Source organism: Myxocyprinus asiaticus, chromosome 23 (genome assembly GCF_019703515.2).
Source record: "Myxocyprinus asiaticus isolate MX2 ecotype Aquarium Trade chromosome 23, UBuf_Myxa_2, whole genome shotgun sequence".
Classification (NCBI taxonomy): Eukaryota; Metazoa; Chordata; class Actinopteri; order Cypriniformes; family Catostomidae; genus Myxocyprinus; species Myxocyprinus asiaticus.
Window position 1 is genome coordinate 23226594 of NC_059366.1, and position 25984 is coordinate 23252577.

The 25984-nt window shown below is 37.3% G+C and overlaps 1 protein-coding gene across 2 annotated transcripts; it reads right to left on the bottom strand.

The window, feature by feature from the left end:
- Nucleotides 1-10: 10 nt before the first annotated feature.
- LOC127413719 (multimerin-2-like) lies at nt 11-21838 on the bottom strand. 2 transcript variants are annotated; one of them, XM_051651084.1, is made up of 8 exons: nt 21437-21838; nt 12824-12946; nt 12315-12421; nt 11897-11980; nt 10405-10602; nt 8179-8615; nt 4475-5993; nt 11-3826 (listed from the first exon to the last, which is right to left on the bottom strand). In XM_051651084.1, exons 1-8 carry the CDS (start codon nt 21748-21750, stop codon nt 3426-3428), a joined length of 3183 nt encoding a protein of 1060 aa, XP_051507044.1. In that variant the 5' UTR covers nt 21751-21838; the 3' UTR covers nt 11-3425. The 2 variants fall into 2 exon arrangements, with proteins under 2 accessions (XP_051507044.1, XP_051507045.1); XM_051651085.1 differs by lacking the exon at nt 21437-21838 and adding an exon at nt 19317-20622.
- Nucleotides 21839-25984: the final 4146 nt, after the last annotated feature.

Sequence of the window (25984 nt, forward strand, 5' to 3'; positions counted from 1 at the left end):
TATATATATATTTTTCAAAGACCAAGATTAATTTTCAATGACAGTTTGAGGCAAAATAAGTGACAAAACCATTCGTGATGAAACAAAGTAATGAGTTCAACTTTACACAAATGAACAATGTGGCGACTTTCAATGGGAATGCAAAAATAGCACAGCTCGCATGGTCCACCACCTGATCCATTTGGGTACAGCAGTCGAGTAGGAAGGTCTGCTTGCAACCATCTGTACAGTGATTTGGCGACCTACATCGATTGAATCGCTCTCAGTGTGAACACCCCTTTAAAGTTGCCAGACTTAATTTTGTGTTTGTGGGAGAGCTTGTGGTTTTTCATAGGTGTAATCAGATTGGTGTGATCTAGTTGAAATGCTGATCATATGTCTTTGCAGTATTATTAATCATGTATTTGAATTGTGTACGTGTTTGTGAGGTGCCTGAAGGCAAAAGGTACAGCTGTAATTAAATGACATCTGTTAGGCATCAGTGCTTAATATTTCAGTTGGGGCTGCCAAAATAGTTTCCTGGTAACTGGTACAATCCAAAATACACATTTTTGTTAGAAAATGTTACATAACTTGTTTACAGAACTCCCATGTGGATTTCTTTTTATTCACAAAATGCAAGGTTGTGTCCTAGCATACTTATTTTTTATTATTCTCAGTGCCATTGAAAAGACCAATGTGATTTTGAACTGTAAAAACAAACAAAAAAACAATAGTTCTTCATACCACTGAACCCTAACAGGAAGTGTGACTGAAAAATGCTATGATAATATCAATGCCAGACTAAGGTTCTTTGTCAAATACTGCTAGCACAGTATGCTTAGAAATGCCAAAAGCGCATCTTGATTAACAAAGAATGCAAAGGTTACTGTCATGCTTACAAAACAACCTAAATATTTAAGTTCTGAGTAAAGATCATAAGAAAATAAATAATAGTCAATCTCACCTCAACATGGTGAAGGAAGTTAACTTCAGTGAACAGCACAATAGGGGTAGAGCAAAACCAAAATATACTTTCTATATACAGTAGTGGCCAAAAATATTGGCACCCTTGGTAAATATGTGCAAAGAAGGCTGTGAAAAACAATCTGAATTGTTTAGCCTTTTGATCTTTCATTCAAAAAATTAACAAAAATCGAACCTTTAATTGAAGTAAAACAATTGAAACGGGAAATATCTCATTATTAAATAAATATTTTTCTCCAAAACACATTGGCCATAATTATTGGCACCCTTTTATTCAATACTTTTTGCAACCTCCCTTTGTCAAGATGACAGTTCTGAATCTTCTCTTATAATGCTTAATGAGGTTGGAGAACACTCTGGCAAGGGATCTGAGACCATTCGTCCATACAGAATCTCTACAGATCCTTCAAATTCAGAGGTCCATGTTGGTGGACTCTCCTCTTCAGTTCACCCCACAAACTTTCTATGGGGTTCAGGTTTATCAGTTGGTATTTGATAGAGTCCATAATGCCATTTATCCGAACAAGATGTGCAGGACCTCTGGCAGAAAAACAGTCCCACAACATTCAAGATGCTGCACCACATTTAACCGTGGGCATTGGGTACTTCATCTCTGTGTACGCCAAACCCATCTCTGGTGTTTGCATCCAAAAAGCTATATTTTTGTTTCATCTGACCATAGAACCCGGTCACATTTGAAGTTCCAGTAGTGTCTGGCAAACTGAAGATGCTTGAGTTTGTTGTTGGATGAGAGCAGAGGCTTTTTTTCTTGAAACCCTAACCAAACAACTTGTGCTGATGTAGGTGATGTCTGATTTTGACTTTCTGACCCCAAGACACAACTAATTTCTGCAATTCTCCAGCTGTGTTCCTTGGAGATTCTTTGGTCACTTGAACTATCCTCCTCACTGTGTGTGGAGACAATATAGACACACGTCTTTTTCCAGGCCGATTCTTAAGACCTCCAGTTGATTGTAACTTGTAAATTTTGCCCTGATGGTGGAAATGGGTATTTTCAATGCTTTGGCTATTTTCTTTCAGCCACTTACCATTTTGTGAAGCTCAACAACCTTTTGCCGCACATCAGATCTATATTCTTTAATCTAACCCACTGTGATTTATGTTTAAGGGAATTTGGCCTGTGTTAACTCATATTTATACCTCTGTGAAACAGCAAGTCATGGCTGAACAATTTCATGTTCCTAGTCACCCAGGTGCACTAAAAAGTGTGAAATATGAATGGGAACATACTTCAGATATATTTTACTCATAAGAATTTCTAGGGGTGCCAATAATTATGGCCAACGTGTTTTGGAGAAAAATATATATTTAATAATGAGATATTTCCCGTTTCAATTGTTTTACTTCAATTAAAGGTTAGATTTTTGTGATTATTTATTTTTTTAATGAAAGATCAAAAGGCTAAACAATGCAGATTTTTTCTCATATTTACGAAGGGTGCCGATATTTTTGGCCACTACTGTAAATACACTGGTAAATTCTACCATATAAGCCATCTAAAATTTCAATCCATGAAGCAGATTGTTTACAGCAATGCTTTTCTGTCTGAAAAGGGAACTTCAAGTTAGCATTTGATTGTATCAACAAAAAAAAAAAGAGGAATCATCTCTCTTTTTAACTATTGCAATGTTTTTGAAGACAGTTTTCCTGTTGAACATCCTCTTGGCCAGTGCAGCAATTTTGTCAAAAATTGCCTAAATACCTAATCTATAGATTTGCATCTAACCTTTGACTTTTTTCTTCTTTGTAATTCTCAAGAAAACTGAGAATGCACCCTCTAATAATTAGTTATAAAGTTTATTTGTTGGGAAAGTCTTTTGTGTGTGTGTGTGTGTGTGTGTGTGTGTGTTGATGGGGCATGCATTTTACCATACTGTAGATATTTAAATGTGCTTTACCATAGAGCACACAGCCCTCTGTGTATTATATTAAACATAACCCCTAGTATGTAATTGGTAAACCTCATGTTGAAAGGGTGCCTTGTGACTAAGCCTCATACTCTGTATAATATGTGTCCATGTAACCGTTTTTTAAAAATATACTTTTAGTACACAAAGCTGTTTTGTGTGTTAAGTCTTTCTTTTTCTTGGTGCAAACTTGAGGATACTGGTAGTACAAATATTTTCTTTCCTTGAAAGCTTGGTTTATAGGCACAGTGTATGTAAGCCATAGGAATATAATATAGTTGTGTATTATTGATGCCAAATGTAAGACTTCTATTCCAGACTCCTCTTTTCATGCTGGCATTCCACCAAACAGAGCCACATGAGCTAAATTTAGTTCTTTGTAAACAGTGCAGTCTCATAATTACTACCAGCATGCTGTTTTAGTCTCTGCGATCCTGAAAGAGAAATTTAAGTGGTGTGCAGTGCAAAAAAAGGAGGATTTTTTACTCTCTTCCACACAGTCATTTTGCATCCTTGGAGTGTATCTCGCCCTCAGGTGGTCTGAAGCATTAGCAGACCAGCAAACGTGTTATCTTGTGGGTTGCGCTCTAGCGTTCCCTGCATCAATTCTAGTTGGAGTTCCTCTCCTGGATCCAGCTGCAGGATGCAGACACGTGTAGCAGGTGCACTCAACTTTCTCTGGGTCTGCCGCAAGGTGGCAGCTACATCTCCACCTTTCTTTAATTGGACCAGAGATGGGCCCGGTCCGAAGTCCAGTGTCACCACAAAGAGGTACACACCAGAAGTTGGAGCACGAAATGTGCCTGTTTTGGGCAAGTATGTTTGTCCATGATTCAGAATCACACTATCGAAAATGACAGCACCAGATACATTAGCACCATCTGTACTGCTGGCCAAGAACATGACTGGACTATCTGGGAGTTGACGAAGCACTGTTTGGAATCAAATGACAATGGTTGACAAAAGTCAAATGACAAAGCCTAATCAAAACAAAAATGCTGACAGAAAGGAAAAAATGGGCCATGAGAGTGCAGTTACAGATGCTGTTCACTGGGGTGCTCTTGCCATAAAAATAAAACCTTTAATATGTAAGCTTTGTGAACATTTCTTATTTACTCAGTACCGATATAGTAATGTTTAATTTGTTGATTAAGCAAATTATTATTTCTTAAAATATTTTTAAAAACCAAACATAATTTGTATTATTATTTTGAAATTATGATTTTTATATTCTTTTTTTAATAGATTAAATTAAATAATTCAAAATTAGAGACTAATTGTTTTCTCTTTGGGATATTTTTTGGGTAACTGTGTGAACATAAACACAAAACAGGAACTTAATGCTTATGCAAACAGTACAAAAAAACAAAACAAAAAAAAGCAATTATTTAAAATTAAATTATTTTAAATTATTTTAAAATTCAATGTTAAAATACATTTTAATTGATTTTAAATTAAAAAAAAAATTACAGAACAAAATACAGGGTTTGTAATTCAGTAAAATCTGAGAATCAATTTAGGGTGTGAATACTTTCGCAAAATACGAATGTTGTAAATAGTTACTACAATTTAATTCTTACCTGCTGACTCAAGTGATGCATCCCTCTTCCTGCGGAAATGATCTTGTTCAACTGGCGGAATTCCTCTTTTGTTTGGTCTCTTTTTTTGTTGCTTTTTTTGTTGCTTTACTTCCTTTTTCTTTATTAAAGCTGACAATTTATCCAAGTCTACGGAAGCCTCGGTGCCAGCAAGTTCTTCTATGTTACTGAAAATATTGTTAAAAACAACTAGATGGGCCTCAAGGTTTTTACGCAAAGTAGCAACCTCAGTCTCCAATTTGACTGCTATACCACCAGCTGTAGCAGTTTTAGAGGAGTTGCTGCAAGAACGACAACGATGTTCCTCAAGCCGTCGGATGTGAGTTCCAAGCTCTTCTACTTTTTTCTCTAAAGTCCAGAAGTCATTGTCCGAGTATTCCAGCAGTTCCTCAGACGGGTAAAATCTGTGATCCCCACGTCTCCTTTTGATGCCCACCGAGTCCCAGTCTGCAAGCACCGAGGGCTCATCTGCTGCAATCACCTGAGGGGCAGCCGAGTTCAACATTGAGATCAAGCTGAGGCTGTGTCCACTGACCTTCTCTTGCACATCCCTGATGCTTTCCCTCAATGCTGGTATAGAGTAATGTCTCTGGTCTTCCTGAGACCACTCCATGAATTCCAGAACCTCTTCTTCAAGCAAAATCTCCAGTACCTCTGAGTGACGAATGGCATCCTGCAGCAAAGTGTTGAAAATGCTACCTAGGTGCTGGATCTTTTCAACCTTGGCCCTGTCCTGTTCCTGGAGGGTTTCAATGTCCTGCTGGCTGCTCAAGAGAGAGGCCTGGAGCTGGGTCAAATTGTGCTGCAACATTCTGCTCTTTTCCTGTTCAAAGGCCAGGGACATCTTCACATTGAGTAGCCCTTGTTTCAGATCTTCCACAGATGAAATCCAAGCACCATTGTCCCGATTGCCTAACATCTCCTCTGCCTCACCCTCTTGGGATAATCTGTTTTCATTCACTATCACATTAGATACAGTTTGTTCCAACAGTGCCACAGATGTTCTGAGAGCCACACAGTCACAGTCCCCACCTGTTGAACTTATATTCTTGTAATACTGTGTAAAAAGATAGTCAACATCTGTCTCCATTTCCTGCAGATCCTCCTTGAGCTCACTGATGTTGCTGCTCAGCTCATTAATACGGTCAAGCACTACTACTTTGGCTGCCTCCACTTCCAAACCGGTCTCCATAAACTGAACCTGGCTGTTGTGGCCAGTCTGGATTATTTTTGCTTCCAGATCCCTCCATCTACTCTGGAGGTCCTTGATGTTGTCAGTCACTTGTTCTTGGCCTTCAGTCAAAGCACTGAGTCTCACTGTGTTGTTGATGACTTTGTTGTCCAGACGGGTGATGGCCTCCCAGGCAGCTGTGCTCTCGTGAGGCTGACTTTGTGTTAGACTAATTTTCTTTTCAGGCCAGATCCTCTGGAGCTCCTCATCCAGCCTCTCTTGCTCCTGCTTCACTTCAGACATTGATGAGTTCAGAGAGTGGAGATTTACCTAAATAAGATACAAACATTTATTTAAACCTAATTTACAACAACAAAATTGTTATGCATGTGGGTTATTGACAAATAAAATTGTCAGTGGTAAGAAAATGCATTAAATATTTTTCAAAAATATATGAAAAACCCCATGCCCATGTTGGTTTTCTTTCATATATTTTTGAAAAAACTTTATTGCATTTTCTACAAAATAATAATGATAATAATAATCATCATTTTAATGACTTCAAAAATGTCAAGTGGTGTAACCGTCAAGAACAAGGAGTTACTGTAAATACTTTCCTTACACACTGAATACACAAGTATGCACAGCTTAATAATTAATTTAAAAAAGTTTTCATATGTATTGTTCAAGGGGAAATATATATATATCTATATATATATATTTGTGAGTCACAAATATCAAGAAGTCTTCTTACTCCATTTGACCTGAACAAAATGTGCCTTTTCATAAAAATGTCAAAATGTTGAGATTTTTTTTTCTTAAGGGGGTCTTAAAGGGTCAACTGTTTTATAAAATAAATATTTACAAAACAAATAACAACATGGTTTTAATATATATATATATATATATTTTTTATTTTTTTTTTATTGAATTTAAGCTTTGAAATATACTTTTATTTACTGTCTCTGGAAGGTTACACTACTAAGAATCTTTTTTACTTAAAGCCCCAGAAAAAAAAATAAAAGAAAAAAAAAAAAAAAATATATATATATATATATATATATATATATATATATATATATATATATATACACTATATTGCCAAAAGTATTCGCTCATCTGCCTTTAGATGCTTATGAACTTAAGTGACATCCCATTCTTAATCCATAGGGTTTAATATGACGTCGGCCCACCCTTTGCAGCTATAACAGCTTCAACTCTTCTGGGAAGGCTTTCCACAAGGTTTAGGAGTGTGTTTATGGGAATTTTTGACCATTCTTCCAGAAGCGCATTTGTGAGGTCAGACACTGATGTTGGACGAGAAGGCCTGGCTCGCAGTTTTCGCTCTAATTCATCCCAAAGGTGCTCTGTCGGGTTGAGGTCAGGACTCTGTGCAGGCCAGTCAAGTTCTTCCACACCAAACTCGCTCATCCATGTCTTTATCGGCCTTGCTTTGTGCACTGGTGCGCAGTCATGTTGGAACAGGAAGGGGCCATCCCCAAACTATTCCCACAAAGTTGGGAGCATGGAATTGTCCAAAATCTCTTGGTATGCTGAAGCATTCAGAGTTCCTTTCACTGGAACTAAGGGGCCAAGCCCAGCTCCTGAAAAACAACCCCACACCATAATCCCCCTTCACCAAACTTCACAGTTGGCACAATGCAGTCAGACAAGTACCGTTCTCCTGGCAACCGCCAAACCCAGACTTGTCCATCAGATTGCCAGATGGAGAAGCGTGATTCGTCACTCCAGAGAACGTGTCTCCACTGCTCTAGAGTCCAGTGGCGGCGTGCTTTACACCACTGCATCCGACGCTTTACATTGCACTTGATGACGTATGGCTTGGATGCAGCTGCTCGGCCATGGAAACCCATTCCATGAAGCTCTCTACGCACTGTTCTTGAGCTAATCTGAAGGCCACATGAACTTTGGAGGTCTGTAGCGATTGACTCTGCAGAAAGTCGGCGACCTCTGCACACTATGCGCCTCAGCATCCGCTGACCCCGCTCTGTCATTTTACGTGGCCTACCACTTCGTGGCTGAGTTGCTGTCATTCCCAATCGCTTCCACTTTGTTATAATACCACTGACAGTTGACTGTGGAATATTTAGTAGCGAGGAAATTTCACGACTGGACTTGTTGCACAGGTGGCATCCTATCACAGTACCACGCTGGAATTCACTGAGCTCCTGAGAGCAGCCCATTCTTTCACAAATGTTTGTAGAAGCAGTCTGCATGCCTAGGTGCTTCATTTTATACACCTGTGGCCATGGAAGTGATTGGAACACCTGAATTCAATTATTTGGATGGGTGAGCGAATACTTTTGGCAATATAGTGTATATATATATATCAAAATGAATTTGAACTCAAATTGAAAAACAAGAATTTGGACCAAAAAAATTTGCATCACGTGATTGACCCACATTCTTTTGATCTAACTTACTAAAACAAGGATTGTTATGCATTTACAAAAATAATCATTTTGAGGTTGGTTAAGGAAGTAAAAATTCAGACCTGTAGCATCTTTTGGTTATGTTTGATTTTGAGGTCCATTTCAGTCTTGAAGTTTGTCAGATTGTAAAGCAGCATGCTTTTCTGTGCATTGAGCCTCCCTTCTATCTCATTGCGGTAGTTGTGAAACTGAGCTTTCACCTCCTCCAGCTTCTGTAAGCTCTCCCTCAACTCTTCCTCAACGGCCTCCTGATGACTGTGCTCCTCGCTGCCAACCTCCAGAGGTTCACTGACTCTCCCCTGACTTTGATTATGTTGGAGTTGAACCATGTCTCGCTGCAAGCCCTGCACGTCCTGAAAGAGGCGTTCCAGGGTTAGATTTAAATTCTCCAGCACAGGTTGCAGCTGAGACATCACAGCCTCTTTCAAGATTGGCAGGAGCCCGTGGTTAAGGTAAGATGTCTCAGGAAGAAGGACGCCTTCATTTACAGCATAGGGTTCTGCAACAAAGATGGACATTAAAAAACGATGCATGCTAGAGGCCTTAACAGAGAACCTTCACCTATACTTTGGAAACAAACAGAATATTTCTATGAATTGCTTTGTGGCATAGGAATGTTGAAATGTGCCAGTTTTTTGTTTGTTTGTTTGTTTGTTTGTTTGTTTGTTTGTTCCTTATTAGTCTAAATTCTGGCAATAACATTGGTTTTTGTTGGGATAAATGCTGTATTGCCAAAAATACTAATTTGATTCAATTGTCATTCTTGGATCAAATATTACCCATGGTGCTGTTTTCCTGTTTTACTTACTGTGCAGCTCATGAGGAAACAGCAATATTATGTCGGAAACATTTATATCTCCATTTCCAGTTCAGGTCAGGCCATTCATCTGACCTTTGACCCTTCTAACTGACCCGTTAACAGCCTAGGGTCTTTCACATCCTCTACAAGTGTGTGTGGTCCACTTATAAAAATCTATTTAGCATTTTTCTAAATTAATTCCCCATTTTTTAAACTACAATTTATATTATCAGACTTAACACTTGAAAATGTAAAATTAACATTCCATTTTCAGAATTTCTCAGTACTTGGTATGTGCCCCTTTTCCTTTAAATTAGATTTTCAATGTGAACTCAGACTTTTGGATATGAGCTGCCCTGCTAAGAATCTAACAATGTAGAGGTCATGTGCTTTCAAAATGGTGTCTGAAAAAGCTTCAGAATATACGGTCACGCTGTTTTTTCTCATGTTCTAAAGTGTGGTATAGATAACTGAGTAGTGTTTTATCACACTGACAACATTGTTTTTACTAGTTTAACAACATTTCACAAAAGATCTGCTTTCACTTTGAACAACAGGGTGAGAAAAGTGGAAATTTCTCAAGGGTAATAGTGTAAAACATTAGACAAAACCTTCAAACCTTCAAAGTTCTTTATGGTAGTTTTTGTATTACTTCTGCGTTGTCTTTTTAGAATCCTCAAAACCAGAGTAAACTTTTAAAAGGGGCTATAACGATAGCATGAACTAGGATTTGAGGTTATAGATTAAGATTACATTACTTACATTAAGATTAGGATTCTGTCTATATCTGAACTTCCCGTATCGTGTCATTCCCATAGACCATTACATCATGCTAATGAATATACAATGTATAGAGGGACTTTTTTTCTTTTTTCCCACAGAAAGAGAGGATATCCTGAGTAGGAAATTGTAATGGGACAGTGAGCAGGAGTTGTCACTGCAGAGGAATGGAAGTTTTCCCCCACTTTTCAGCATTATTTACTGCTGTCTAAATCCGGCATTCTCTGGCTAGAAGGATGTAAGTGAGACCGGCTATAAACAAGACCGGCAGAATAATACCCCCATAATATCTCAACCAATGGAAGTGTCTGTGGTAAGCAAGTTTCTGGGTGGAAGACAAATTCATAATATATGAGATGATTTGATTTCATTACTGTTTGTTTATACAAAAGTAGAAAAAAACAGAATATTTTTAGAAAAAATTACAGAAGCAAAACCTTTTAGAGGATATCATAGATGGAAAAGGCATTTTCCAAGCAGTATATCATTATTTATCTCTATTATGCCAACGTAGCCTAACAAACAAGCTAATAAATTCACCAATAAAATGACATTGTGTGTGAAAAACAGGCACTCATTTGTAAGGTTAAGGTAGCCATGCAAAAATGACTCTAATTGCTGTGTCAAATGGCTCTCGTTGTTTTTACGAGTCTGCAAAGAATATTGCACACAAAAACAAAAGGCACTGTAGATTCTGAATTTAACGTACCTCTCCTGTCAAAGTCTTGATTGTGACGGTGGTCATGGCCAGCATTAGGGCTGTGCTGCTCATAGTCATTGCTGGGCTCCATTGCAGTTTGATTCTCTACATCGGGTTGATGAGCCTCATACAGTGGACTGCCAAACATTTGGAAGTCATTCTGCTCTCTGTTCAGATTCTCTAGCTGCCGAGTCAGTTTGTTATATCCTGGAGAGAGGACACATGACACTGATTTGAAGTCAAAATAAAGAAAAGCACAACAGCAGAGCTGGGACTTATGACTCTTACTATTTCTGCACTATATAGATAAAAATATTATATAAAAATAGTAAGATTAGTATGGTAATATGACATTTTCGCCAATATATCAATTGATAGTAGTTCCGCCATCAGATAGTTCTCTTTGTTCGCTGCATGAATGTTTCTTTGACCTGTGCATTTGAATCTCAGGAAGGTCATTAAGGTGTGGTGAATGTCATAGTGGAATAATCAGCAGCATGGGAATTTTCAGGTTTGTCTCCATAGCCTTTGTTTGTGTCCCAACAACAAGCCCAAAGGATTGTTTTTGGAGCTGTGGATTGCATTGCCTCCTCTGGAACGTGCTATTATTCTAGTGTGCTCCAGTGCATGTGTGCATTTACCAAAGACCATTTTTGTTTTGACCATGCTTGGACTGAAGTTTGGTCACACACGTTCACACCCTGTGTGGGCTTGCCCCATGTCTTTACAAAGCACATGCATCCTTTTCCGTCCACCAATGTGGGGCAATAGCATTCCCATAGCTATTCAATATTTGCACATACACACTTTGTCATTTCCTTAGTTTGTTTTACGCAGGGGTTTCAGTGGTCCAGGCCAAGTGCCATGGGATGTCAGCCTGTCGCTGGTAAGCAAATGGCCAAGATTTAGATTAAATGGGCCACCACATAAAAGATGTCAGATCAGTCCATATTCCTGGTGCTGCATGTGCCTCTGAGTAAAGAAAAGGAGTAGTTCCTAGAACGTTCACTTTGTCTGATATAAATGTAAGAAATAAGGTAGTATTGACTACTACATTGTGAATATATTGTGAAATTTGCTCTATTGAACAACAACATTTAGCCATTACTATATTAACAATCTAGAATGGTTTTGAGTGACTTATTGCTTTTATTAAACAGTTAATACATAATAAAAATATTAAGGATGCAAATTTAAAAAACTTTTTCTTAAAGCAAATTAATTAGGTGCAAGCATTCCACTAGAAGTTATAGTCCCTGACATGTAAACTTGCGTTAATGTTAATAGTTGGACACATTAGCTAGGTGAACAGGTATTTCTAGTCATAGCTATTACTATATCGCAAATTTTAGCATGGCTAGAACGTTGTATTGACGAATCAGCATCTTGACCCAGAACTGTTCGTTTTATAATAGAGAGATTGGAATAACAGGTTATAAAAAATGATCAATTGATAAATAGAGACAAAAAACATTTATTTATTGATTTTTATAACACATACCTCTGATAGTGGCTTCATGCTCTCCTGTATGAGGTCTGCCTGCCATGGTGGAGTCTTCAGAGTCAGAGACATGGCCATCTGGGACTGACACAGTGTATAGAAAATGTGAATTTTATTGGTTTAGTAGCCCCATTTTCACCACCCCAAAGCTAAAGTGTCTCTCTGGACATCAAAAACATTTTACACACATCTGTTCCAATTAAGTCACTCAAAGTGGACTAAAACCTTTAATGATGCTTCTAGTATAGAAAGATAAGTCAGTGTCAAATTAAAGTGTCAAAAACTTCAGACTTCACAGAAACTGTGAAGAATCCTGGTGCAAAAGTAAACCACTTTACCCTAACATTACAAACACCTCGTGTTCTCGGTTCCAATTTAAACTCTGTTGTATAAGATTATTGTATAAGCTCATCAATACCTGTCTCCTCACAGTTTTTCCCACTGTGCCCAGGGCAGCATCGCCATAGAAGTGCAGTAAAGATTTTCTGCTTTTCTCGGTACACTGGGCGAGTGGATAGCTTGTACCTGCATTCAGAAACACAAAGAGAAACTTTTCTTGTTTGTACACTTGTTTGTAAAGAAGGCAACACAGTTCACAGATTGTTTAGGTGTGAGGTATATGGCAGTTAAAGGAGATGTGTGTCATATTATTTACGTATGTTAAAATACTATTCTATCAGAACCAAGTAAGCCATTTGTACGCTGACCATACTCGACCAGCCCGATAGAGCAGCATTGGTTCAACCATTGGTGTGAATTTGGGGTGGGACTATCTGTTTGTTCGGCCAATGGCAGATTTGGGGAATGTTTGGGAGACCTTTTTAAAAAAAAAAAAAAGTCATTATTTTTGCAATTCCATTTGGTGATGCTAGTGGTGCAAAAATTACATACTTCATCTTTAAGGTATGATGTATTTGTTTCACTCACATGAGCAGCTGGCAGTCTGGAGTGCCATTAGGACAGGGACTCTGGGACTTGATAATGTACTTTTCCATTCCACAGGATACTGCCACAGTAACAGCACGCTTGTGAACAAATGCACACCAATTCCTGGAAGGGACAGTGAAAGTATGTCAGCCACACAACCTAATAAGTGTATTCTACAGTTAAAAAACATAGGAATTATCCAGTTAGGTCAAGGCTAGAGGTTCATTGCACTAATATACTTAGCAGTAATTCAGATATTTTCGTATGCTTGTGTTGATCACAATCTTTTCTGCAAGTTCTCAGGGTTGAGACTCAAGATATTTCATTGTCCAGAGGGAAATATCAACCCATCAATGACACATTAAGCCCTGTAATGTATTTTTTGGGATGTATCCATGCTTATCTAAATTAGTTTGATGAATCAGTGGCCGGATGTTTTCCTCAAAGTTCTTGGAATAAAAGTCATTTACTATTAAATTCAGAGTAAATATACTTAGATGCTTGCAGCAGTGCTATACATCAGTTAGGCATTTCACAATTTAAATTGTTAACCCGGGCTGATTTTAGTTTCCTCAAGACTCTGAAACTTAACTTAGCATGTGAAAGTTTCTTCAACTATACAAAGCACATGAATATTTATTGAGGCAAGCATTGATGCAGTTTATTATCAGTTTTCTGTTGCTAAACAACTTGCTAACATAGCATTGATTCACACTGTATATCTTTAGCATTGCAATTCAGGGTTACTTTCACAGTCACATAAATATAATGAACATGTTTCTGAGGTTGCATCTTCCATCTAATTACATTAATACTCCACTGACGGTTACGTTTACGGTTTGGGGGTTTAGTTCTTCATTGTATCACACAATTTACAACTAGTAATGTTGCATAATTTATAACTTACAACAACTCAAGGCACCCCCTGTGGACATTTCACCCATAAACTGAAGCTCACACGTGCCCATACATTCAAAAACACTTCCCACTTTGACCACTGGGGAACATACATTTTCGGTCAATACAGACTGATTTTAGCTGAAGAAATTTTGACCTACTGTCACCAAATTCACAGTGCCAACATTGGGAAGGTTTCATGACCCTCCTCATTGAAAACCACAAAACTATGCAAGGTAAAAGAAAATATGACCAAGACTACATTAAATACAGGTTATGGGTTTGGTATTGTACTGGGTTGCCACATGATGCCCAATGTAAAATCTGGATCCTGAAGCAAAACTTTTTGAAAACCACTGCCATGAACAAGCCCCCTTACTCTCCCCTTTTGAACTGGACAAGCCAAAACCGCTGGTTCCTGCACCAGCTTGTTTCAAACACATATCCTATCACCCAATTAGGAGATAAAAAATTTGAAAGGTCACTAAAACCACAAAGGTGAGAAGAGGTACCATAAGATACATACACTAAAAGAGACTAAGCAGACAGAGCACTAACATTTCATTGCATCCAGCTGTGAGGTCATTTTCCTGGGACCACGACAGAATTGATGATGATGGTGGGCTTCAGTCAATTTGACATCATTAGGTTTGATCGAGGATCAACCTTTGACACAAGTCTTTGTTACTGATTATGAGTTAAACGTTTACACTGACCTGAGATCAGAAGTTTGTTGGAGTTTAAGGGTGGACAGATGTATTTGGAGAAGGGGTTTTTAGGAACATAAGCCTGCAATTGGTTGTTTTTACTTGCCCAACCCTCTTGATGTATGACTCATCATCCATGAGTAAAACAAGTCAAAACCTCTCGCCATCACCCTCTGCCAAATCATTCACATATACTGCCAAGTCTTAAATTGTTTTAGGTGTAATTGTTCAGTCTTAGGTCAAGGGTTACTGCATTCTGTATGAGAAACTCTGTATTTGTCTCTCCATTAATCAAACATGAATGTAGGCAAGATAAGGTCAATTTGCCTGGTACTTTTAAAAAAAGCTTTAATGACTAAATGATTGGGGACACACCAGGTTGATGTTTTGACTCTGGTTTGACTCAAAACTCATGACACATCTACAGCAGATCCATTTGGCTGACTATAGTTGTGCATCAGTTATAAGCCAAATCAAAATAAAAACAAAAATACATACTTGTTATAACACGGTTGGTCATTGACTGGAAAACATGGAGAAATGTGTGCACATAACAGCGCTATTTTAGGTCGATTAGTAATACCTGATGCATTTCAGATCTTTAAACAAGGAAACCTGAAGCATGACTTGTTCTGCAGTGAACTGTGTGAACTGAGGATATTTGTAAGGTATGAAGAGAGTTTCCAGGGTTCCTAATTAAACACAAGAGTATGACACAAAAAAAATTGGATATAGTACACAGTTCCTCTTAGATAAACAGTTTTATCAACCACAGTGCTTCTGTCCAAAGAGAATTTACAATGTGACAAAAAGCAACTCTAACACATTTTCGATATACAAAGTGCCTCAAGACAAGGTAAATCATTCAAGTGACCATAACAGGCCATGAACAACATTTCTTGTGCAACACAACGAGACTCCCAGTAATGGACACACAGCAAAAACGGACTGAAATTGTAATGTATATCTAAACGCATTTGTCTTTTTGCCTGGAGTTAATAAAAGCTGTATTTGAGGCATTACGTGGCTGCTCCCCTGATAATACATTTGCCTTGCTCACTAAGTTGACTGTAATGTGCCTGCTGATTAATAGGATCTGATGGTAAAGGGATTAAAGATCTCAAGACACATTGGAATATATATGCGGATAAAGCATGTGAATCATTATAGTTTACAAGCCTGTGATTTTGCTTCATTCTGGGGCAGACTGGGATTAAAGGATTAAAGGATGCCGTACAACTGTCTTCCTTCTTGTTGCCTCCTTCTCTGGCATATGGTATCATCTGTAACCCCTGGTGTACACCAGCTCCCTTCCCCCAATCTCCAGACTCAAAACTTGCTTTATGTCACTTCCTGTCATCAAGTTCTATGGATGGACATCTCTGTAAATATAGTGATTCTCTGCAGATTAGTCTGCTCCTGCCTTGACTCCTCATAGGAAGGAAGTGTCTGACATTTCTCCCTCGCACAAACTTCCCTCATCCTAGGATCCTTACCCAAGAAAAATACCCACGGACTTACACAGATGCAGACTAACATGACATCTAACCATTTGTGTCATCTGACACATCTAACCATTTGTGTCATCGTGTCACTGATCCAGTGTCATTTTCCAGAGAGTGTCGTCCGTAAATTCTACTGTCTAATTGAAACTAAGTAAAAGGCATAACATTTTATGGGGGAAACATGTTCAGTCTGGTCCAAAGGTTTGAGACCACATTCAAAATCTGGGATTCAAAATTTAATTTAAACCTGGAAATAAACAGAATGCTTTAGTATGTTGAAAACTGTAAATAATGATAAATGTTATGACTTGAAATGAATGTAAGAGTTTTACAATTCTACACTATTTGTACAGTAGGTCACTGATAATATGAGCAAATTTGTGACATTGCCCATATAAAGTCCTTTGTACAGAACAAAAGGTCAGATTTTCTTGCTTTCATTGAAGCACACAAGATGCTCTTTGGAGCATTCTCAAATCATGCTGGATAACATGGGTCATCTGGTTTGCACAAACGTTTGGAGTCAATGCTGTAATGAAAAAGCAAAATAAGGACATACCAAATACTAAGAATTGTAAATTTTTTGATTCAACTTTTCAAATAAAAAATGGACTCTTTTACATTTCTGGGTTTGGAATGCGGAAGTAAACTATAAAGGGGTAAACTTAGGAGGTATATGGGAGACCATGGCAGTTATTTTTGCGTTCTTATTTGCTCCAACAGCAAAAGAAAATATCCACTATTACGTTTCCATGACTTTCCAAAAGACGGGAAAATAATTAGAGAGATAACAGTGAGAAGAGAGAAAGGTGCTAAATTTATGGTCACTCCCTCAGCAGCTGTATTTGAAACTCCATTGCAGTAGGGTTGACTATTTTTTAAGAATAAAGCTTAATTTACACCCTGAATGACGAAAACGAAGAAAATATTTTAATTTAATTAATCTTTAATAAACTGAAATAAAAACTAAATATTTAATTTTGCAAGCATTACACAGTTCAGTTAAATGGAATTTTGATATGAAATTAAAATGCTTCAATATTAAAAATAGGCTTAAATGTTTTTTCATGCATTCAATTATATATAAAAAATATTAATTTATTGAATATATATATATATATATATATTAAAATCTAGATATAAGCTGCTAAAATAAGCCAGAAATGTGTCTGTGAAATGGGTCCATTAGAAAAATACACAACAGAAGCATTTCACTTGAGTTCTCAGACTTTTGGGACCCCCTGTATACTGTCCTGTTACAAATCAAATAGTTTTGAAAATACTACTTTGAGGTTTTTATCGGTGAAACCGTATCCTACTGTCTGACATAAGGCTGAATATTAATAGAGGATTTTGTTTTTCTTTGGTTCTTGTACAGGCTTCTCCTCTCACTTTAATACAACAGCTGCAATAGATAAATCCATGTCATGTTTTTGATTAGTCCAAGAAATAAAACACATTGTATAAGCTAGTGTAAGTAAGTGTGGGTTTATAAAGAATTGAGCACAAAAGGAAAGGCTTTCTGAGTTTGTGGTTGGTTGAGACCCAGAAAATAAATTGTATGCAAAATGTAAAAATTCTTTAAAGCCTGCAAGCTAGAGCTATATCCTCCTGAAGCACAGCCAGAATGAAAGCAGATTAACTGAAACTAAAGCAGAGTCTATGAGATAGGATTTGAAACATGGCAACAGTGTACATAGGTATGGAGAAAAGTCCACCACTGGAATGTCAGGTCAGGACATGTGTTGGATGACTGAAAGGATGTGTGTCTTGACAATTTGGCTTTTGCAAAACAAGGCTTAATTTCATGAGTATGCGGAATTTGTTTTTACTTTGGATTTGTTTTGATATTCTCACAGCTGTTTTTGCTCAGACAAGACAGTTTGACATGTCCCTTAAAGCTACACTATGTAACTTTTGGCCCTCTAGCAGTTAAAAAACAAAACTGCATGCATCTTGCAGAAGCACATTGTTTTGGTTGTGTTTCAGCTCTGCTCTGCACTGGTGTACACATGAATACAGGACATCTTATCAGAGCGAATGGACAAATAAATAACGAAAGAAAGGAAAAGATGGATATCTGAAACCATGTCATCTGAGCAAGTAAGTGCCATATCTTATGCTGCTGTTTTGACTTATTGGAAACATTGATGTTTTAAAATAAATGACGTTACAAACGTTAGGCAGCGTTCATTAACATTAGACATAATGATTGATAGTCTGATAAGGACAAACATGTTAAAATTTTTATAACTGCAGGATATTCTGGCCAAATAGACCGCAGTAGTAACTAATTTATAGATTGTCATTGTTACCAACCAGCAGGGTTGGGAGAGTTACTTTTAAAATGTATTCCACTACAGATTACAGAATACATGCTGTAAAATGTAATTTGTAATGTATTCCGTTAGATTACTCAAGGTCAGTAACGTATTCTAAATACTTTGGATTACTTCTTCAGCAATGGTAGATTTTTCACTTGTTTTGACTGTAAAATCTCTGCCAGTGCAGTAAGACAAAATACACATGTTAAAAATACATTCTCTGAAACACCTAAATATCTTATGCAGTGTTGTTTCTAAAACAAGATAAATCAAACTGATCTTGTTTTAAGGATTTGTAGATATTTTTACAGGAAAACAAAACAAAAATTATCATCAAGAAAATGATTTTTGCCCTAATATCAAAGGTCTTACTAGAAAAAAAGAAATTATGATCCAACGTGAATTTTCTTAATAAAAAATATGATCGTGCCTGGTAACGTGCATGTAAAATGACTAGAAATAGCATTTTAGCTTAGCGTAAAGCTGACAATTTACACCAGGTTTATTTCTATTTCTTCTGCTCCAAATGTACTTCAAACTTACTTCTCTGTCTGCTCGTATGAATGTGACACATCATAAGAAAGTGTTTCACCGTTGTTCAAATGCACTTTGGATCGCATCATTTATATGTATAAATGTTTTCCATCTGAAAGGACTAAATATTAAATGAAACAAATGACAATAAAATGCAAAGTAATCTCTTCAGTAATCAAAATACTTTTTGAATGTAACTGTATTCTAAATACCAATGATTTAAATTGTAACTGTAGTGGAATACAGTTACTTATATTTTGTATTTTAAATACGTAATCCTGTTACATGTATTCCGTCACTCCCCAACCCTGCCAACCAGTGATCAACATCATTTCATGACTCACGTGTCCTTGGCAAGCCTAGGGCTAAAGGATTTTTTTATATAAATTATTGCCATTATAAAGAAAAATACACACGTGTGCTAGCAAGTGAAATGTTCTGCACCGAATACAGTATAATTATTGTACACACAGACGTGTGTGTGATTACACAACTATACATAAACCATATCAATAAAATGTCTTACCTGTTGAGTAAGAAAAAAGCCATCTCTGGGTCTCTTTTAAATCCTTTCAGTTGACACCACCTCTGAAAAGCCAAGCCAATGTTGATTCAGGTTTTATTACGGACTCTGTTGCATTCCCTTTTTGCTTGTAGACTCTGCTCTGTTTGGGGTTTCTTTGTTTTAACAACCGGTGATTCCAAGGAGGTTTGCCGTTTTTAATGATCCATGGTAAATTTTGCTCCTTCGTTGTGACAACAAGCTTTCAGCTTCATGCTACTCCCACACCACACACACGCTACAGTAGCCGGAGCTTATTTTCTCTGTGTACGGATATGACGTCAACATGCACAGGTGAATAACGTATGTATGCAATTTCACATGAAATCCGTCCCGACAGCTCTAAAATATAAATTTGGATTATTTAGTTATTATAGGTCTATCAAAGTGTATTTGGGTAAAGACATGGCTTGGAAGGGGGATTTTTGTTGCACTTTCTCATTAATAACCTTTTGTTATTTTTTAACAAAAAAAATTACATAGTGTAGCTTTAATTAAAATGTATATTAAAAAATATTTTAAACCCTTGTTATTTATTTTCCAGAATGGTACAAAAAAGTCCCTTCATTACACTGATTAATTAAATTTTCCTCCAAAATCTGTGGAACTATGCCCCATCCACGGGTATTCCAGCTCAGTTTACTTGATGTCTCCAGTTTTCTGCACCTGGGCATCAAAATCTATTTTGTCGTCCCTTCTTTCTTTCAAGCCTTTCAGAGTTGCCCATGCATGCCAAGACATCACATAACTAAAAAGGATCTTTTCTCTCATTCACAGACTGAGATCTCCCCTAAAGTCCACCTGTTACTAAAAAAAAAGTAACAAAAAAAGAAGAAATAGAAAAAAAAAGAAAAGAAAATTCTGTTGTCATTTTCTCACCATCACTTTGTTCCTGATCCTGACCCATCACATTCAGTGCCTAACTCTCCCCATTTAGTGGACTTAATCAAGCCTCAACCAGATGTTCTTCCTTAATCAGGATGACAACAGTTTAAAATAATAACACTTTAATAATAACCTTTCTGTAAGGAGCTAATCTCTAGGGAAGGTTTTTATCAAAGATTCAAGCCTGCTGCTGAGCAATTTGGGGTGTAGTGTATGTATCTGGGTTGAGGTAATGAGTGACCCAGTCACCTGGCTCTTATGCATTGATTAAACTGAAGCTGATCTCAAAGTGCAGGAAACATTCAGCTCCTATGTGTTCCATGTAATTAGGGTGAATTACTATGGATTAGCCAGAGCTAAGAGAAAACATATGGGCACTCCTGACACTTTGAGGAGATGTGGGGTCAGAGGAGTACACAATTTCTTCAACAACATGGGTACTTCTAAATGTTTGCTAAAACTCTTTTCCCATATTTAGTTTCCACATCAACTAAACAGTGATTTCAAAAGAGATGGAGGAGATAAGAAACTTGAGGAGGTCAGACAAGAGGGGTTTGAGCTGATGGAGAGGAACCCTGCTTGACTTTGTTTTCATAGCTATTGCTTCACAAGCTGCTACTCTGCTTCAACCTGAGTGGCTTCCCAACACAAACAATGAGCTCCAAAATCATTTAAATTAAGTTTTTTTATCACATACATATAATAAGGCAGCTCATGAGTGATCCTTTATGTTTCCTACCCTAAGCATTATGTACAGATCCCCTCAGCTAAAACCTCAGCAAAATATTGTATTTTTCCACAATGGAATCATATTTGTATGTGTGAATCAAATGAAGCAAGGATGATGAATGAATCCCAGACTCACTTGTAAAACTTAAAAGTTCAGTTAACCTAAAAATTATAATTCCATCCAACCTGTATGACTTTCTTTCTTCCATGGATTGGAATACAAAAGGAGATGTAGGCTGAATGTTAGCATCAGTTCACTTTTACTGTATGGAAAAAAGACAAGGAATAAAAGTGAACTAAGGCTGTCAGTCTCTAACATTTTTCCTTTTGTGTTCAACAGATGCAAGAAAGTCATTCTGGTTTGGAACAACATAGTAAGTAGTAAATGACGACAGACTTTTCATTTTTGGGTGAACTATCCCTTTAACTGAATTCAGTCATTTTAGAGCATGAGGAATGGCAACCCTCACCCAGTGCGTAGTAAAGAGCCCTTGGTGTCAGTTTCAGCTGATGGATCCACTGCTCCCTCTGGCACATCTGAAGGGGGATGTCCATGGCTCATATCTTGATGTCCATTACCGAGGGAATAATGAGGAGCTCCATAGACTTCAGGGCTCTGCTGTGCTCCAAACCCTACCAAGGGAACTCCATGCGCCCATCCACCACCGTGCGACATGTCGTTCAGTTCTTCTTCATCCTCTACCTCCGGGTCCCTGGCTCTGACCTCACAGCGTGCTGCAAGAAGCAGCCCCTGGAGTAGTACTGCCAACCTCAGCACCACCATGTCTGTAAACACAAAGGAACTGCCACAAAACACAAGGCCAACACGGGATTACAAGTTGTTTTAAAGCTGTTGCTCTGTGTTGCCGTTTAGAAACTCTCCGCCCCCCATCTCGCAAATGATCCTCTCCCTCCCTCCTCCTGTCAGTCAGTCCACTCCCTTCGTTTCCCCGTGTTCCCCTCTCCCCTCCTTCCTCTTGATGGTTTCAAAGACCTCCAACAATCCTCGGAAATGAAGCCCCCCACCCACATCCAGCTTACTCCCCATGGAAAGGTCATATAACCTGGAACAATGAGCCTGGTCAGCTCTCAGGCTTACAAGCTCAAAGGTGCTGGACATTCTCTTTGAACACACAGAACACACACACACACTTGTCTGCACAGCCAGTGAGGAAGTGGTAAATTTTTCTTGGCTGGTCACTAGGATTTTTATGCTCTTATCTCCTCTCACTGCTCCTGTCTCCACTCTGGACTAAGAAGTTCAGGAAAAGGATGTTAAAGCTGAATGTGTCAGTTTTAAAAGTGTATTACAACAAGATAAAAGGGCAATGGTTTTTATGAAAATATGGACATTCTGTAAGGCAAATGCCTCTGAATCATCTCAGTCCTTGATCTTTTTCTATTTCTCTCCCACGTAGTCTGGGAAGCTCTTCATTGGCAGTAGTATGTGGGAAAATGTGGACTGAAGACATTTCCTGTTCAGTCAAAGGAACAACATGGTTTCCATGCTGACCATACTTAAAGTAGTTATAGAAACACGTTTTAGTGGTTTTGTATAAACATATTAGATCTAGGTTTCTATCTAGAGCTCAATACACAATAGTTAAGTGAGTTACTGTAAATTTTACAAAACCTCCATATTTTGGGACATCCTCATTTGGAAAAACGATCCATACATAATTGCTTTTATTATTATTTATTATTATTTTTATGGTATATTCCCATTTAGATAGCCAAGTAAACAGACCATGATATTGTTAGAGATGCCATGGGACTTTGGAGATGCGCAAGGATGTTACTCAGGTGTTACTCAGAGTTACCATTAGATGGCAGCAGTATGACATAAAGTGAGAGCATGTACACATCCATAGATACCACTGAAATATTGCTTAACTTCCTAATAGGAATGCATATGCTCTGGGTAAACAAATATTTGTAGATTTAAGATTACCATAAGTTTTTCAGTCATATTATAATGGATTGAAAACAATCACATATTTTTCACGTATATAGGCTACCCAAAACTCAAATCCTCTAACTTGCGGCCTTGTAAAGAGGTTAAGGTGCCTATCGACTGCGTCCACAACCGAGGCAGCTGCCTTGCTACTAGGGCTGGGTATTGATCCAGATTTCCAGATTCGATAAGGTTTCGATTCACACAGGTATATTTCAGTTATAATGTCCATTTTGCTTACATATGAAAAATATTATCTTGTAGTTAATGATGTGAATAATACAGGGGACATCCTAACTAAGTACATTACAAAAACAGTCATTTTAAATTTATAGAAATTTTGTTTTATTATTAGTTTTTCATTATTTTGGTCACATTTTTGCTTTTTTTTTTTTAAATGTACAAATCCATTTATTCCATGAATTTATATGATTTCTTGAAATGGCATAATTATATTGCATACATATATTTTGTTACATATTTATGGTTTACATGCATGATTTGTGCTATTTTGTAGAATAAGCGCTAAAATGGTAATGTCTCTATAAGAATAGCAACAGTTCAGTTAGGAACTGACAGTTTCAGTTGAGCGCATATTAACGAATGGCTTCTTCACCACATAGGCCACAAATGTTATCAACAACTGACTGAAAAGAACAGAAAGGGTATTAAAAGAGACATTAATGCCAAATGGATTGATTGGATCTTTTATTTGGACACTTTACACAAAACGAGTCAATCCAAACTTTTACTCCCAACTTCTTCACCACTATACTACTCAATCACTTGTGAGTGAGAGCCAAAAATTTACCAGCCAGTAGCTTATCACATTTTTAGTCTCATGAAGCAACATTTTTTTTGCATTTACTTGCATTGTAGAGGGTTGCCGCAAAGAGTGAAAGATTGTTCTTGGTATTTAAGAATTGATATCAAGATTTTTCAAAAGAAGATTGTGACGCATCTGAAAATCAATATTTTTACCCAGTCCTACTTGCTACCCACTCAGTCAGTAAGTGATTTAATATGAAGGCACCTTAAAGTAACCGGTTTCAGATTGCCTTCTTAAGTTCCTCCCATCACGTTTGATGATCTAAAACAAATTCAAGTGAACTGTAGTGATAACCAAGTGAACATTTAATGACTGCAATGCCTATTTCTTAATATAAATATAATCATAAGCAGAAAAACGAAAAATATATATTTATTAACTAATTTACTGCTTTCAACTGCTCCATCAGAAGCCATTTTCATTCATTCAGCCAACCGTCAAACTGCTTGCACAGGATTGTAGGATATCACAGGTAGTGAAGGACACACCTTTGCCTTCAAATATTGGCCAGATGGAGGCATCTTAATAGACAGGATGTTACGAAAACACTGGATTCAAACATGCCTTGATGGCTTCTTACCTTCATGCATCATTTTCATGTTTTAGATACAGCCAAAGACATGTACAGCAGCAATAGCTATTGTGCATGGAAATTTTTAAAGGTGATAGCACACTTGGAGACAAGGTGTGGAACTGAACAACGGCATCCTTGAAATCTCTTAGGATTTAATGTTTTCTTCCCTCACTAAGCTGACGACAAGTTAAATGTCATGGGAATGCTTCCAAACTCAGCGAGTCTTTGTAACAAGCTTCTTTTGTTCCAGCTCACACCAGTTATGAGACACTGAACCTCTGATCCAGCAGAACTCAAACACACCTCTGGCTCTTCTCCCTGCTGGAGAGAGTAGGAGTGATCAGTTGTGGCCTACCTCTATGAAAATCTTTACTTTTGGAATTTCAAAGTTTATGCAAATAGGAAGTTATTGATTTGCTTTTCAGAATATGCCAAATAAACACCAAAATCATCCTTTGCTTTTTGACCTTCTTGTTTCTTTTCTAATTGCTTCAGATTCAAAGGCCAAATTCACTGCATCCTAGCAGCATTTCACATGTTGTATTGTACTACTGTTATTCTCTCAGAGGAAGTGCACTAAATTGCCAGTGCTTTTGATTTAGGGAATAATAACACCGTCCTCGCACGCCTCGCAATTAAAGAGAAGGCTTTATTGCACAGGCCTGACTGCAGATTGAAAAACTATTAATCCTGCTGATATGGCTACTTACCAAATAGATAAATGAATAAACATAAAATATTGGTTTGAGTGGAAATCATTTTTTTATCAAACTTGTAGATTAGCTTAAAGCCAAAAATAGTCCATTACAACCAGTGTTGGGTGTAATTTGATTATGAAATAATCAGTTAACATATTTTAAAATTTTGTAATCAGATTACAGTTACTGACTTTAAGGTAATTATTTTTGATTTGGGTTACATATATTTCTAAAAAAAAATATTTAGAATACATTTAAAATATGAATTCATATGTACATCTGTTTACATTTCTGTGACAGCTGAAGGATGAGTGAAAATGAATGAGGAAATATAAACATTATTTTTTATATGTTAGGCAGAAAACAAAAAATTTCTGTGAAAATTGTTCTAGAAAGTAACATGTAGATGTAAAGTAATTAGTAATGTGATTACTTTTCACATACATATTGTGAATTGGAAGGCAAGTAATTAACCAGTACCAGTCCATTAGCTCCAATGCGATCAGGAGAAACACTGATGGCACACACTAAGGAGACATTGAAGCTGTTGTTGGAACAGTTGCCAATAACATTGACAGGTAACTGAGCATGGCTTGTGACTGTCTCCACCTTCTGTGTCATTTAGCACCATTGTGCAAATTGGTTCCCTACATTTCAGTGAACAATCAGAAAGCTTTTAAGTTAGCTAATGCATTTTGATGTAAAAAAAAAAAAAAAATGAGAATTTCAGGTGGTGAACTACCTTTCATTCAAAGTTTTTAAAGCAAGAGCTGCATACTTCTGAAGTGCATAGAGAACTGAAATGCATAAAAAAAGTGTTTTCTCACAGTTAAGTTCTCACCTTTGAACAAATTCCTTAGACCCACATTCTATGCAAAAAAAAAAAAAAAAACATTTTCAATGCAGACAATGCAAGCAATGGCTTCCCAAAGTCACTAACAGGCTCTGTTTAGGAAGTGTGTA

Bases quoted from the DNA above. Each gene is read 5' to 3' on its own strand.
- LOC127413719 (XM_051651084.1), bottom strand. From the start codon at position 21,750: ATGGTGGTGCTGAGGTTGGCAGTACTACTCCAGGGGCTGCTTCTTGCA. The intron at 12,947-21,436 runs GTGAGGGTTGCC...TGTCCCTTCCAG, and splicing joins GGCTCTTTACTACGCACTGG to GAATTGGTGTGCATTTGTTC. The intron at 10,603-11,896 runs GTATGTGTTATA...TCCTCTCTCCAG, and splicing joins GCATGAAGCCACTATCAGAG to GATATAACAAACTGACTCGG.